Source organism: Synchiropus splendidus, chromosome 1 (genome assembly GCF_027744825.2).
Source record: "Synchiropus splendidus isolate RoL2022-P1 chromosome 1, RoL_Sspl_1.0, whole genome shotgun sequence".
NCBI classification, from domain to species: Eukaryota; Metazoa; Chordata; class Actinopteri; order Syngnathiformes; family Callionymidae; genus Synchiropus; species Synchiropus splendidus.
The window spans coordinates 23367366-23381495 of NC_071334.1; the positions used below are offsets into that span (position 1 = coordinate 23367366).

A 14130-nucleotide genomic window follows, 5' to 3' on the forward strand; every position below is an offset into this window, starting at 1 on the left:
TTAGTAGACATATTCTATTCAAATACATCACAAACATGTGTGTGTGTGTGTGTGTATATATATATATATATATATATATATATATATATATATATATATATATATATATATATATATATATATATATATGTGTGTCTTTGGTTCATGGGTCATGCAATGACTAGTCCTTCACTAACTGGCATGTTGATGTGTGCTGTGAGCAGCGGTGAGCTGTTGTCCTCATGCAGCACAAACACTTTAATAATGTCGGAAATTCCACGGTCACTAGTGCACTCCACCAGCGTCTGCACTGGGTACACCAATCCAGGTACCAGCAGAGGGATCCTCAGGTAAGGAGTACGGACGCGGTACAGGTTCTGGTCATATAAGAAACTTATGGCGAGGTTCATGATAGGCCGACATGCTGCTGTGTTCTGCACATTGAGAGTGAGTTTGAAGGACGGACCAACGCCCTGGACGACAGCGTTCATTTTGAGTGGTTCAGTGAGGCTCGACGACACTGGAGTAAGGCTTGACTCCAGTGCTGTCACGTAGGCCTTGGCAACAGCAAGTCGAAGGCGTGTCAGGTCCATCTGGAAGGCTCGGTGCATGACCACAGCATTCTCACGCTCCCGGAGGGTTTGGTCCACGTACAGCTTGGTCTTCTTGGGCACACTGAGCCGAACACTCTGGGCCAGGGGAGGACCAGGAGCTGAATCTCTTTCTTCAAACACCGCTGTCCTTTTTAAGATCTTTACTATCAGACCTCCACCCTTGGTGGTCATGATGAGGGTCCCATCTTCACGGCCATAGCGACCAAAGCAGATGCTGGTGACAATGTCAGGAGTCTTGAGGGTGCTCAGCAGGTTCTTGTCACGATACAAATGGACCTCACAGTTGGCCAGCGCTACGAGGACAGCTTGGAAACCCCTAGTAGGCAGGTCCATAGCAGCCATTGTGTTGATAGGGGCAGGGAGGACCGTGCGCCAGAGTTTCTTTCCCTGAAAATACAAAAGACACAAAGACATTCAAGAGCAGTGCAGGCCAGAAGCAAAACAAGACTTTGGAACTGAGCCTTAAAAGGTCTCACCTTCTGAGTGAAGCCTTGCAGGGTCTCGTCACTGCAGCCAACCACAACATTTTTGCCTACTCGTACCAGACCCACCGGATGACTCGACAGTTCAACACAATACTTGGGTTTGTCAGACTCCCTAAGACACAAGATGAAGGGGTGAGATGCTTTTTGTTAAAATCTCAGCAGCTTGATTTTTTGTTTTTCGTTACTTACAAATCAAGAATTCCGTTAAAAATTAGGTTTCACATTTTGAGGTTTACTCCCCCCTTGAAGAACTTGAATCGCTTATAATAACCAAACCTACAACAAAGCACCTGGAATCTTTGTTTGTAAACTTATGTGACTCTTCTATGACACTGAGTACTGAACACCACAGGGCCTTATGGGAAGGTGAAATAGGAACAGAATCTTGGTCTAAATGCCTAAGTAACATCCACTCTTGTTCAGTAAACTCAAGGCACCAGTTGATCCAATATAAGGTAGTACACAGGCTTCATTACGCTAAAGTGAAGCTTCACTCATTTTACCCATCCACATCTCCAATGTATCAGATGTAGTACTGGGAAGAAATATTCCAGATTTACTCAGAGGTTTTGTGTAGAGATTCTTCTCCTAATCCTGGAACAGCCATTTTAGGCAGCTCACAACAAATGGAAGATTTAAATAATTATGAAAGAATGGCAATTTCATCTGGCATTGTTCTTGCAAAAAAAACTATTCTGCAGTACTGGAATAAAGAAGTTCCACCTCACTCTGATACATGGTTAATGGACTTTTCAAACACCCTTTACATGGAGAATATTCGCTACGCCTTAACAGGTAGAACTGAAAAGTTTAATCTCATTTGGCAGCCATTATTAATGTATGTTATATCGCAACGACGATATCCAGACACCGCCGGACTATAATGTTCTTTCTTTAAGATAATTTACGAATACTTGAGAGGATCATGTTTTATTTAATTTTTTGTGTCTTGCATTTTTGAAAACTGGAAAATAAAATACTACTATTGATTCTGTATAGTGGCAGTACAACAATATAGCTATGGGTTCAGAGATAGGAAAAATTGTACTTCATCTTTTCATCTCACGACAGTCATCTTGCAAGTCTTTCTTTCTAGGAAATGTAGTCTGAATCTGACCTGCGAAGAATGTAGATGTTTCCGTTTCGACACGCAACAGTGATGCGAAACTCAACGTCATACTGTCCTGTCACATCCATCATAGTAGGTGGGGCAGGAAGTGACATCTACAACACAAAGTTGCCATCATCACCATACTCACACACTCACTAGCAGCACAATTTGTCACCTTGGCAAGTATGATGAAGGCTTCGGGGTCCAGGATAAACACATGGCAGCTCTCTGTACCAATCAGGAGGCAGCTGACACCATCTTCATCCGCTGTGCTCTTCTTCACTGTGCTGATGCATGTGATGACCGTCTAAGGGACACGACCACATTGAACATTTCTGTGTGGGCAGGTATATGAGCAAGGTGTATGTGCCATTGTGTCACCTGTCGCCTGAGAGGCTGCTGCTTATGCAGGTCAACAAACTCCTTAAGATCTTGAGGGTCCAGGCTAAGGGCTTGAAGTGAGCGGAGAGTCAATGGTACACCTTCGCTTGTCCTTAAAACCTCCAACGTCTCTTTAAGTGTCTGTAGGTCAACCTGCCCCTCCCTCGCCTGCTGCCACACATCCTGTCAGATCACACACCAGCAGCTCAGACCATTAATCGATCATTTACAAATAAAAAATAATGTACCGTAATCCATGGAACCAGAATGACCCTACCTGTTCCAGTTGATTGACCTCCAGGCCTGGCAGAGTGAATTTAAAATAAGGTCGTAGATTCTTGTAGACGTAAACACATGGTCCAGAGGCTACAGCAACAGCCGGGATTCGTGGCTCGTGCAAGTCCATAAAGAATGCCACCAGACCAGCAGGCAGGTCCAACAGGACGCTCTCACTCAAAAGTGCAGTGCCCCTGAACACCTTCAGTTTCATGCCAGTGGAACCTGAGCCCAGGTCCCCAACCACCAGCCGGGTCTCTCCATCACCACTGAGGTCTGCCAGGTCCATACAGGACGAGAAAGTGTGGAGACCAGCAACAGGATCATAATGAGCGTCCAGCCATTTGCCTCCATCGCTGCACCCATCTGACATCATGGTGAGGACCTGGTTCTGCACACACCTGCGCACAAACACCGGTAAACACAACCAGTAAACGAGTTAGCTTCAGTATCAACGTAATGTCCCTGCTAGTACGGTTTCATTGGCGATCCAGCGCAGTGCACGGAAATTAATCGACGCAAAACAAAAATGAGTGGCGGTGGGTTTGAGCAGCACCGACCAGGTCGTCGTGCTTCAAAAGCGACGCGGACTCACCGTTTCCAAGGAAACCGCTGTTGCTCACTTCCGCCTATCACCAGACAAAGCAAGTTTTCTCTTGCAGAAAGCCAAGGCTTATGAAGGGGTGGAAGAAAGGATGAAGACGGAGCAGCCGAGTACCTGTAATCTACCAATAATCCGCTTCAATCCTCCTTCAGGCTCGGCTCGGTCATGCAATGATGACGTCATGACAACGGCTTTTTTTTTTTTCAATAAAACTTTATTTAAAAGTGTGAACAAATGCGATTAGGAAAACATTTTATTCATGATACAAACCAAACTAGATATGTAAATTGATTTAAACGTTAGATATGTCTTGAGTGAAACGAAGCGTAACAATTACACGACTATAGCCATAATTTCCGTTTTACGACGGCGTGTTTGGACAATGGAGAAAAAAATGCTGATGGGAGCCATGATGACAAACTTCTGAGTTTCAAACTCGGAAATCTTGCGTTTAAAACTCAGAAGTTACGGTGTTCTTCATATCATGACGTAGTGCCCCACAGTGCAGTTAAACAGCCTTCCCAAGTGATGAAAAGACATATGGCAACTTATATTCAATTGACGATTAAAAATGCACAATGAAATTAAATGAAACTCATCGAATACCCGGTATCTTACCGCCCATTAGACTAGTTTGATGGGATGAGGGTATAAACCTACGAGCATGACATTCAATATTCCCATTAATTCATTAATTCATGTGTCCTGAAAGTTTGTCATGCGCATATTAGAAATGCATACACCGCCTCAACAAAATATGTTCCAAGACTATTTTGTTAGATTCTATAAGCCTCAATAATGTGGCTAAAGAAGCAAGTATTTCACTGTTGATCAAGCCAACTGAAAAGCAGCCTTTGATCAGGTCTTCCATCATGGCTGCTACTCCTGTGCAGCTTTGCCCATCTTTTTTCCATGGCCCTAACTCTCGATGTCAAATGTGCTGATTTCTAACGGCCTTCGCTATTGGTTAATCCTGAGACTTTGATTGGCACATCGCCCAGGTAGGCCCCGCCCACTACCTATAACCCCCTTGTCTTCCTCTTTTTCCACGCAGCCTTTGACTTGTGATCATGTAGCTATCACGTAGCTATGTCTTGTTCCTACAAGTCATGTGAGCTTGCACTTGACGCTGCAGACCAGCAGGACGCTGGGTCACGTGGTTGGGCTCAGCGCATCTGCAGCTCCTGGACACATGTAGCCAACATTTAGTGATGTGGACTTGCAAGGACTTGCAAGGACTTGCAAGATTCCACGCCATCAAACAGGGTGTGACAGTGAACAAGATGTCAACAAAGACACCAGTCAGCCACAGCACCAGCAGAAGAGTTGCTGCAGGTGTGGTAGTGAGCGACACATGGCTGGGGATTGTCGTTTCAAAAAAGAGAATTGTCATGAATGTGGAATGATCGGCCACATTCAGAAGGTTTGCAGGTCTGCCGGTGCAGCTATCAATCTGGAATAACCTCCCATGTCCATGTCCAAATGTGTGACAAGAGTGACCCAACACCCCACTTCTGATCGAAGCAGTTAGACTTAATTCATCAAACAGTGGAATCCAAATAAAAAAGTATTCCAGCAAACAAAAGCACCCAGCAGAAATTATAACCATAATTATATTACAACTACTATTACTAATAGAACAGCTTAATTCCAGGAACTAATTTCTGCGTTGTCAATTAAAAACTGGACAAAGAGGCCAATATTATAATTTTGCTGTTGCAACGGCTTCAAATCAAACAAATGTCTCTTGGGAGTTGCCTGCCGATTACGGTAATTGATGTCCAGTTTATGTCATTCAGGAACTTCATTGCATCTTCTTAAATCCTGTCTCGTAATTCTGACTTGCAGTGGCAAAAGTTCCTTCTTTGTTATGAGTTATTTTGTCACCTTCCTCATTGTGGGTGAACTACTTAGATGAGACCAACTGTTCCTTTGTTTTCAACAATTGATGCTACAGTGAATGTACTGAAACCAATGTGCAGAAATCAAATAAAGATATCATGAATCAAATAAAGGTATCATCTATGAACTCGAGGGTTCATTATTTTTGAACAAGATGAAGAGACTTGACTGGAAACCATAATCCAAGGACAGTGTTCCAAGTAATCCACAATCTCCCCTTTATTGATAAAAACCTTATTTACAGGGCAGCATGCAGCAGGGAAACATGACCACCAGCCTGCTTAGACTTCCTCATCTTGTCGATGGACTTCTGGAGATCAGACTGACAGAGCGGCCGCACAGACTCCTCCAACGGACTGGCAACCATTGATCAGATGGAATGAAGGGGAAAATGTGAGTCTGGTATTTTAAGGTGAAACTTTGGTCTAAGTGCTATGCCTGCTCACCTGTCCTCCTGCGTGTGGACGAAATCACGGACACACAACAGGGCTGCGTCCTAGCACATTTCTCTGAGCTTCTGTGATTCACCGTACCACTTATCCGTCAACGTGCTGGGCTAAAGGTTGATGAAGCGAAACCCTGCCTCTTGTCTTGCCACAGCCCGGAGGACCATAGAGCAGCACACCTGTAATGATATCAACATGTTGAGTAACCTGCGCAGTGTTCTAGCTCATCTCTGTGATGTTCTGCTGACCTCTTGGGGGCTGTAGGAGACGGGACCCTCAGAAAAGATGCCTTTTGTGGACTGGCGGGGCGACTGTCTCTTTTAACTCCGTGATAACATCATTCAGCCCCGCATGTATCTTTATCTTTGGTATTTGCCACTGTCTTTGTTGTCATTGGCTGCTGTGACACATTGAATTTCCCCAATGCGGGACAAATAACGGCCACCTAATCTATTGATCACTTGTACAGCCCTTGCAATAAGTAACAGTGGACATAGGCTGTTGGGTTTTAACCCTGTGACTGCTGGTGGATAGGATATTGACCGCTGCAGAGTTCCGGACAGAGAACTGGAGTCGTCAGATGTAATCCAAACTTTCATTGTTGCTGCGTGTGTGGTGATGTGTGTGACACTGCCGATGTTCACCTCAACTATGGTTCGGGTGGTTAAGTCGAGTTATGGAGCAGTGCAGTCGCCATTGCCGTGTTGCGCTATGCTGTTTGCGTCTGTGTCCTGTGGAGCGGGGTGAAAGACTTGTAGTTTGTTTGGGACTGTTTACATGTCAAAGATGAAACACAAACAAACCAACGCATTATAAATAAAAAATAGTGCTCACAGAATTAAGTCGACAGAGTTCATTGAACTTTGACAAGATTACAAATGTGAAACTTCCTGAGGTTGTGACAGATTCCTGTACACAATCTGAAACTTTTCAGGATGTCGACACACCTTTTCACCGCAGTATAAAAATCAGTACAGGCCTTTGGTCGAACAGTTGCGATTGAGACAATCCTACTGAGAAGATGTTGCTGCGACACCGAACCGTCGTCTTCTTTCTGTTAGGTAAGTCAAAAAAGTGGTGGTCTGTTGCCTTACTTTAAAAAAGGTTCAGGTTGTGTAGCGGCCGTTGATGTTTCGCAGCAGTCGGACAGTCTTGCGGCAATCATCTTTATTTTTCCTTCTTCACCAATACTCACATTTAAATAGAATAGGATTCAATCTTCAGATAAGTTCAACTGACATATTGGTCAACAGAATTGTCAAGATGTTCACTCACCAACAATATGGCAAAAATTATCATTGGTGAAATAACCAGCTGCAAACATATGTTCTTCAGCTTTAGCTTGATACGACTTGCTTCTTTCTAAAAAGCCAGTGAAATTATTCAAGATAAACTAATCTATGAAGAGATCAAAAGTTGTGTAAATATAAGCTGGAACTGTGGCTCCAGTCTGCCGACGCCGGGACTCACACCCCACAGAACTCAAGGTTGTGTTCAACTGAATGGGGTGTGTAGTGTGGACAGAGATAGGGGAGGGTTCGATTATTGTGCATTGACTTTTGCTTATTTTCAACACACAAAACAGGACTCATATCAGTCCACCATCATTACAAAACAAACATGAGCCAGCTTTAACACATGGAGAAAATCAAAGAACGACAACAGTGAATCACATTGCACCGATTGCAACTGAAACCCACTGGATCCAACTAAAACAGCTACTAGTGAACATTTAATCATGTGGTGGAATTGTGCTGCTACGCTAGATGGACACACTTCTATCTCATTTAAACAATCAACAGCATGGAACAAAGTACACAGAATTCATTTACGACCTGACTTACTGGTAGAGGTCACCAGAACTGATATACTGCTGACGATAAAGGTCGATTGACAACACACATACCTCAATCGTTGGCATGAGCTCAGACGGTGGATTAGTCTAAATTAAAATTAACATCGAAATGAAAGGGCTACTCTGAAAACAGGCGGCTATTATGACAGTGGCACCAGTTTTGTGCCTGCCGTCTCTCTCACCATTAGAAGACACAAAGTTCTCTAGCAGGCCAGGTGGTCTAATCTCGCCTTGCAGCATGATAGTTGTGTTCGATTCCCGGGTCGGACCGGTGGCCTTTCTATATGGAGTTTGCATGTTCGTCCCGTGTGCGCATGGGTTTTCTCTAAGTTCTCCAGTTTCCTCCCACGGCCCAAAGACATGCTCGGCCTCTAGCGAGAGAGAGAGACAGTTACAATAAGACCCTCAAGCGTTACGACAACAGTAATTTCGGGCATTATTCGCTGAATGCAGGCATATATTAAAAAGATGTCCTTTATCAGTGGGAAAATTAAAAATCTGTGTGTATTTGTGTGCACAGTGGTGCTCTCTGTCTGCGAGGGTGTGACGTTTGGCCCCATCTGCAGAGGAAACCCATCCAACACAAGAAGAGGATATGACAGTTGGGGTGCAGGCAACTATGGAGCCAAACGGTGAGTCCTACAAGTCTAAGTTAGTCCAGCGGACAAGCTAAGTCTTGATTTTTTTTCTGTAGGGGGACCAGAGTCCATAAGGGTCTGGATATTGAGTGTGCCGACGGTTCTGAAGTGATAGCACCCTTTGATGTGACTCTGGCAGGCAGGCTTACAGTCTACAGTAATCCGTCTCAGGAGCAGACCCGTATCAACATGGGCATCAATCTGAGAGGACAAGGTCAGTGCCTCGATCTGCACCTCTGTACCCCATCCGTGCCTCTGTTGGGTTTCTAACGTTGTAATCCGGCAGGTCTCTGCTTCAAATTTTTCTACGTGAGACCTGACCGGGATTCTGGAACCGTGAGAAAGGGAGAGCGAATCGGAACCATGCTACCAATGCAGTCTACATATCCTGGGATAACCTCTCATGTCCATGTCCAAATGTGTGACACGAGTGACCCAACACCCCACTTTTGATCGAAGCAGTTGAACTTGATTCATCGAACAGTGGAATCTAAATAAAAAAGTATTCTAGCAACCAAAAGCACCCAGCAGAAATAATAACCATAGTTATATTACAACTACTTCTACTAATAGAACGGTTTAATTCCATGAACTAATTTCTGCATTGCCAATTAAATTATAATAATAATAATAAATCATGTTTCTTGGGAGTTGCCTGCTGATTACGACGATTGATGTCCAGTTTATGTCATTCAGGAACTTCATTGCATCTTCTTAAATCCTGTCTCGTAATTCTGACTTGCAGTGGTGAGAGCTCCTTCTTTGTTATGAGTTATTTTGGCACCTTCCTCATTGTGGGTGAACTACTTAAATGAGACCAACTGTTCCTTTGTTTTCAACAATTGATGCTACAGTGAATGTACTGAAACCAATGCGCAGAAATCAAATAAAGATATCATGAATCAAATAAAGGCATCATCTATGAACTTGAGGGTTCATTATTTTTTAACAAGATTAAAAGACTTGACTGGAAACCATAATACAAGGACTGTGTTCCAAGTAATCCACAATCTCCCCTTTATTGATAAAAACCTTATTTACAATAACATTGATTTGCATCATGAACAAGATGATTTAGCAGCATCTCTTCTCATTACATTGGACAGAGAGACAGACACAAACAGGCACACATGCATACACACAGTGGCACTTAAAGGGAACATCCCATGATCAGTCCAGGGCAGCATGCAGCAGGGAAACATGGCCACCAGCCTGCTTAGACTTCCTCATCTTGTCGATGGACTTCTGGAGATCGGACTGACAGAGCGGCCGCACAGACTCCTCCAACGGACTGGCAACCATTGATCAGATGGAATAAAGGGGAAAATGTGAGTCAGGCATTTTTAGACGAAACTTTGGTCTAAGTGCTATGCCTCCTCACCTGTCCTCCTGCATGTGGACGAAATCACGGACACACAACAGGGCTGCGTCCCGGCACATTTCTCTGAGGTCACTTCCCGAAAATCCCTCCGTCTCCTTGGCAACGTAGCTGAGGTCAACTGACGAGTCAACCTGCAGGAAGAACACAGTTGGTATTGAAGAAATGGGTCACGTCACTCAGCAGTGAGTCAGCAAATCAGCTCACGTTCTCGTCCTCCAGTATCAGTTTAAGGATTTCCTCCCTCTGACGAAGACCCTGGAAAAGCGAGCAGTTTTAAACAGAGGTCGAACCTGGGTGTCTGTCTACGTGTGTGCCACTAACTGGTTGATTGATGTGGAACCTGGTTGGCATCCTCCGTAGAATAGCAGAATCCAGATCTTGTGGCCGGTTTGTCGCTCCCATGACGATCACCTGATAATGAGTCATCATCATCACCATCATCATCACCATCATCATCATCATCAAGATCACGGCGATATGTTTGTACCTGACAATGATACGTTTGTACCTGACAATGATATGTTTGTACCTGACAGTAGTGGTCGGTATCCAATCCATCCCACAGACTCATAAACTGAGCTTTCATCATTGCGGTTGCTTCATGGTCAGTACTGGAGCGGCTCCTGAGGAATGAGTCTAAATACAAATGAAAATGAATTGAATTAAATGAATTACAGGCCACAATTTGTGTAACCTGTACAATTTCACTGCACCTATTTCATCGATGAAGATGATCGATGGCTGCAGCTTGACAGCCAATGAGAAGACAGCATTTGTGAGCTTCTGTGATTCGCCGTACCACTTATCCGTCAAAGTGCTGGGTTGAAGGTTGATGAAGCGAAACCCTGCCTCTTTTGCTGTTGCCTTGGCAATCAGAGTCTTGCCACAGCCCGGAGGACCATACAGCAGCACACCTGTAATGATATCAACATGTTGAGTAACCTGCGCAGTGTTCTATCTCACCTCTGGGATGTTCTGCTGACCTCTTGGGGGCTGTAGGAGACGGGACCCTCGGAAAAGATGCCTCTTCTGGACTGGCAGGACGACGGTCTCTTTTAACTCTGTGATAACATCATCCAGCCCCGCAATATCTGTCCAGGCAACCTACAAGTACCACTGCATCATTTTAAAAATCTTTTTTATGGATGCTGATGCTTAGTGTAAGTGTTTGTTGTGTATCTTTAGTATCTTTGGTATGTGCCAGTGTCTTTGGATGCTGTGACACATTGAATTTCCCCACGATGAGAAAAAATAAAGGCCACCTAATCTATTCATCATTGCCCTTGCAGCAAGTAACACAGACATGTGCGCTGTTGTTACCTGCATAGAGAGTGGATCGACCAGGTGGGCGGCAATGCTCATTTCATACTCTGACAACTTGACGTTCTTCACTCCGATTTGACGCATCAACTTCTCAGCCTGAAAATTTCAAACATTCAGTCTGACACCCCAGATTTTGAGAGAACATTTATCTCTCATTCACCTGTCTTTGAGCCTCCACTTTCTGCTTCCTGGTTGGGTCAATGGCATCAATCATCCACTTGATGGTGAAGTAGGTGACAGCCCCAAAAACCGTTAGACGGAAAAGGAGGCCAATGACTTCGTTGCGCCCCAAAGGGCGAGCCACGCTTTCCACAGGAACCTCTCTGAGGACCATGGTGATCCTGTGACCGTCACAGAGCAGAGGTGGAATGAGTGCAAAATATACCTTTATGATCCAAATTATGAGATAAACTTTCTTGGTATGGGCACCAAGTACATCAAACATACAGAAGACTCTGGGAGTACAATTGATATTGATCTGTAATTATGTTCATATGGATCAAAATCAACAAAACAGTTCAAGTCAATTGTCACTGTGAAGATGTAAACAGACTTGAGGTTGTAACCGTGGACAACACTAAAGACTAAATTTTACTGTCACAGAGCATGTCACTAAAGTTAGTTTAGGTTAATCCACGTGTCCGTCAGACGTAGGTTTCACACAAATTCGCACTCGCCGAGCAAACTGGAACTGATAACACGTCCTAAATTAGCATTTGTTAGCATTAGCATGACCTTCCAGCTCCCCTGCCTTTCAGGCTGGAAAATACACTCGGACGTTTCTCGATACTTTGCAATGAATTCCAAATGAGGCGCGAATGTAAAAGTTTCATTGAAGGCGAAAATAAACACCTGAGACGTCTCCGACGACTTTGTATTCCACACGCGGCTTCTTCTTCTCCGTCTCCGGTAATTGTCGGGCAGTGAAGACCCTCGTGTGACAATACTGCACCCAAGCGTTCGAGCTTCAAATAGCACACTGCTAGCATTGTTTAATTCTGCATTGCAGATAAACGGGTTTTCATGTTGGTCCCTCCACGGAATCCTGTATAAAAGGAACACAAGAGAAGCCTTAACACTCGTAGATGAAGTAGATTTTATTCAGCTGATCCCATGGTTCGAGGTTGTTCTTCAGTGTAGTGTTTCCAGACTGCATTAAATAGCTTCATGGCAAGATTGAGCAGTGCTCTCAGCAGCTGGAACGACTGTTCACATATTATAACCAAAATAAAAGTTTGAACTTTTGAGTTTTAAGAGCACAAAGCATCTTCATTCTTCATTCATTTTCATTCAGTCACATCCAGTCAGGGAGGGGACAGTCCCAGCTTGGTCTTGAACACTTGCAGCACACTCAACGCAGACTCGACACAACCGTCAAAGTTGGAGTGGCTAAAGGCATCACCGGCACAGATGAGCAGGGGCTGATCCAGGACGGTCATGTGACCTGGAGAGTCAGGAACTGCCGTCAGCACCTGAGAGAGCAGACAGTGAGACACTTCGTGTTCCAGCTAAGGTTAAAGTTAGGCCTCACCTGAGAGTACCTCCATTTCTGACATTTGACGCTGGCGGCTGGAGGCAGACCTGGAAGCAGCTTCTGAAGCTCCTGCAAGATTATTGGCTGTACCTCCTCCTTGTCCTGCTCCAGGTGTTCCAGACCAAATGGGACACTGGTGTGGACCACGAGCGAAGGGCCGCGGCCTTTCACCACTATAATTATTCAAAAGTCATGTGAGAAATGACTAGTGAATAAAAAGAAAGCAAAACAAATTACCAGCATTGCGTTTGTGGTCGTCCACTGCAATGTATCTGATCACTGGGTTGTCAGTCACGTAGCGAGCTGACCATGGGACTTTCAGGTCAACATCAGGGGAGAAGAAAAGAGCAACGGCAAATCGAGAGGAATACACCACCGTGTCTAACTGCTCTCTCTGGTGGACAGAAAGCACTGACACACAAACACACTGGTTATAACCACGCATTTAGATGTGCGTGGACATTTGGGGCCTTACAGCTTGGCACGTCCCCCTCCAGCTGCAGGACCTGTGGCACCGGCATTGTCAGGACGACAGCATCAAACGTGTCACATCCTCCAGTTTTCTTATGAACCTCCCATGACGCTCCACGGCGGAACAAGCCAGTCACATGATGCTCTAGGAACAGTTCTGCTCCTAACACGAAACAATTCAATGCAACCACTCTGCTCTGGGGTTCATCCAGTTAGCAGAGACAGTACCTGAGTTGGATAGGAAGTATTTCACTAAACTGCTCATGCCCAGAGGCGTAACAAAGTTCTGGCTGTCGTCCTTTTGCTGAAGTCCCTCAATCGGAGCCCGAAGGGGTGTCAGAAGACCCGAAGTCTGCAGCTCAGAGTACATACTGATGAACACACACACACGATTAATTAACTGTCCGGCTTCACTATAACAGCGTGCTGACGTCTACCTGTGGTGCTTCTTTGCATATGCAGGTGTTGCTGTGATGTACTGAGCCCCGAGATCAGCTGACTGACAGGAAGAGTCTGGGGGCCGAGATGTCGACATCCTTCCACCTGCCTCACACACAGACAAGGTGAACACACTTTCCCTTGATCCACACACACACTTGACACATTATGTAGCTTTGTATAGCGTTTAAATATTTTTATTAAGTAACACGACTCTTTGTCATGTGACCCAGTGTGTTAGGTAAACGTGCACATGCACACGGTCTGGTTTCAATCATACATCATATCCGGTTAGCATGTCTGCAGTAGAGGTCAGCTGCAAACGTTTCAGATATGTTGCATAGAATCTGACTGAAGTTAAACATGAACATAACGGTCAGCTCGGTATCGAGCGTGAGGTCGTACATGTTTAAATGAGCTTCGGACTCACCAGTACCGCGAGCTTTGTCCCAAACCACGATCTGGACCCGGTTTTGCAGTTCTCTCCTTAGTAAACATGCGCATAAACTGCCTGTTATACCCGCCCCGACTATTAACACACGAGACATTTCAATTTCAGGTTTCAGGTCCGGCAAGCAACAGTCAATCAGTTACACAACTCAACCGGCCATTAATATTCCACATCCGCCTGGATTTTCAAAATAATCCTTGCCTTAACTGGTAGAACTGAATGGATGCTCACACCTTGTTTT

At 44.7% G+C, this 14130-nt stretch overlaps 4 protein-coding genes across 5 annotated transcripts; 1 reads left to right on the top strand and 3 right to left on the bottom strand.

The window, feature by feature from the left end:
* Positions 1-11: 11 nt before the first annotated feature.
* Positions 12-3601, bottom strand: bbs1 (Bardet-Biedl syndrome 1). The gene is made up of 7 exons (XM_053844838.1): positions 3442-3601; positions 2848-3247; positions 2571-2753; positions 2365-2496; positions 2196-2302; positions 1070-1190; positions 12-980 (listed from the first exon to the last, which is right to left on the bottom strand). The coding sequence occupies exons 2-7, from the start codon at positions 3220-3222 to the stop codon at positions 150-152; spliced, it is 1749 nt and encodes a 582-aa protein (XP_053700813.1). The 5' UTR covers positions 3223-3247; positions 3442-3601; the 3' UTR covers positions 12-149.
* Positions 3602-6694: 3093 nt separating this feature from the next.
* LOC128752387 (leukocyte cell-derived chemotaxin-2-like) lies at positions 6695-9202 on the top strand. The gene is made up of 4 exons (XM_053853548.1): positions 6695-6859; positions 8174-8285; positions 8348-8505; positions 8578-9202. Exons 1-4 carry the CDS (start codon positions 6820-6822, stop codon positions 8742-8744), a joined length of 477 nt encoding a protein of 158 aa, XP_053709523.1. The 5' UTR covers positions 6695-6819; the 3' UTR covers positions 8745-9202.
* Positions 9203-9254: 52 nt separating this feature from the next.
* atad1b (ATPase family AAA domain containing 1b) lies at positions 9255-12008 on the bottom strand. Its single transcript, XM_053853545.1, has 10 exons — positions 11848-12008; positions 11156-11336; positions 10993-11091; positions 10656-10776; positions 10386-10586; positions 10202-10308; positions 9994-10083; positions 9877-9927; positions 9673-9803; positions 9255-9582 (listed from the first exon to the last, which is right to left on the bottom strand). The coding sequence occupies exons 1-10, from the start codon at positions 11982-11984 to the stop codon at positions 9462-9464; spliced, it is 1239 nt and encodes a 412-aa protein (XP_053709520.1). The 5' UTR covers positions 11985-12008; the 3' UTR covers positions 9255-9461.
* Positions 12009-12135: 127 nt separating this feature from the next.
* rnls (renalase, FAD-dependent amine oxidase) lies at positions 12136-14052 on the bottom strand. 2 transcript variants are annotated; one of them, XM_053853546.1, is made up of 7 exons: positions 13869-14052; positions 13438-13543; positions 13229-13371; positions 13005-13163; positions 12767-12940; positions 12527-12702; positions 12136-12467 (listed from the first exon to the last, which is right to left on the bottom strand). In XM_053853546.1, exons 1-7 carry the CDS (start codon positions 13984-13986, stop codon positions 12300-12302), a joined length of 1044 nt encoding a protein of 347 aa, XP_053709521.1. In that variant the 5' UTR covers positions 13987-14052; the 3' UTR covers positions 12136-12299. The 2 variants fall into 2 exon arrangements, with proteins under 2 accessions (XP_053709521.1, XP_053709522.1); XM_053853547.1 differs by having other exon boundaries at positions 12289-12439.
* Between the last annotated feature and the right edge of the window lie 78 nt (positions 14053-14130).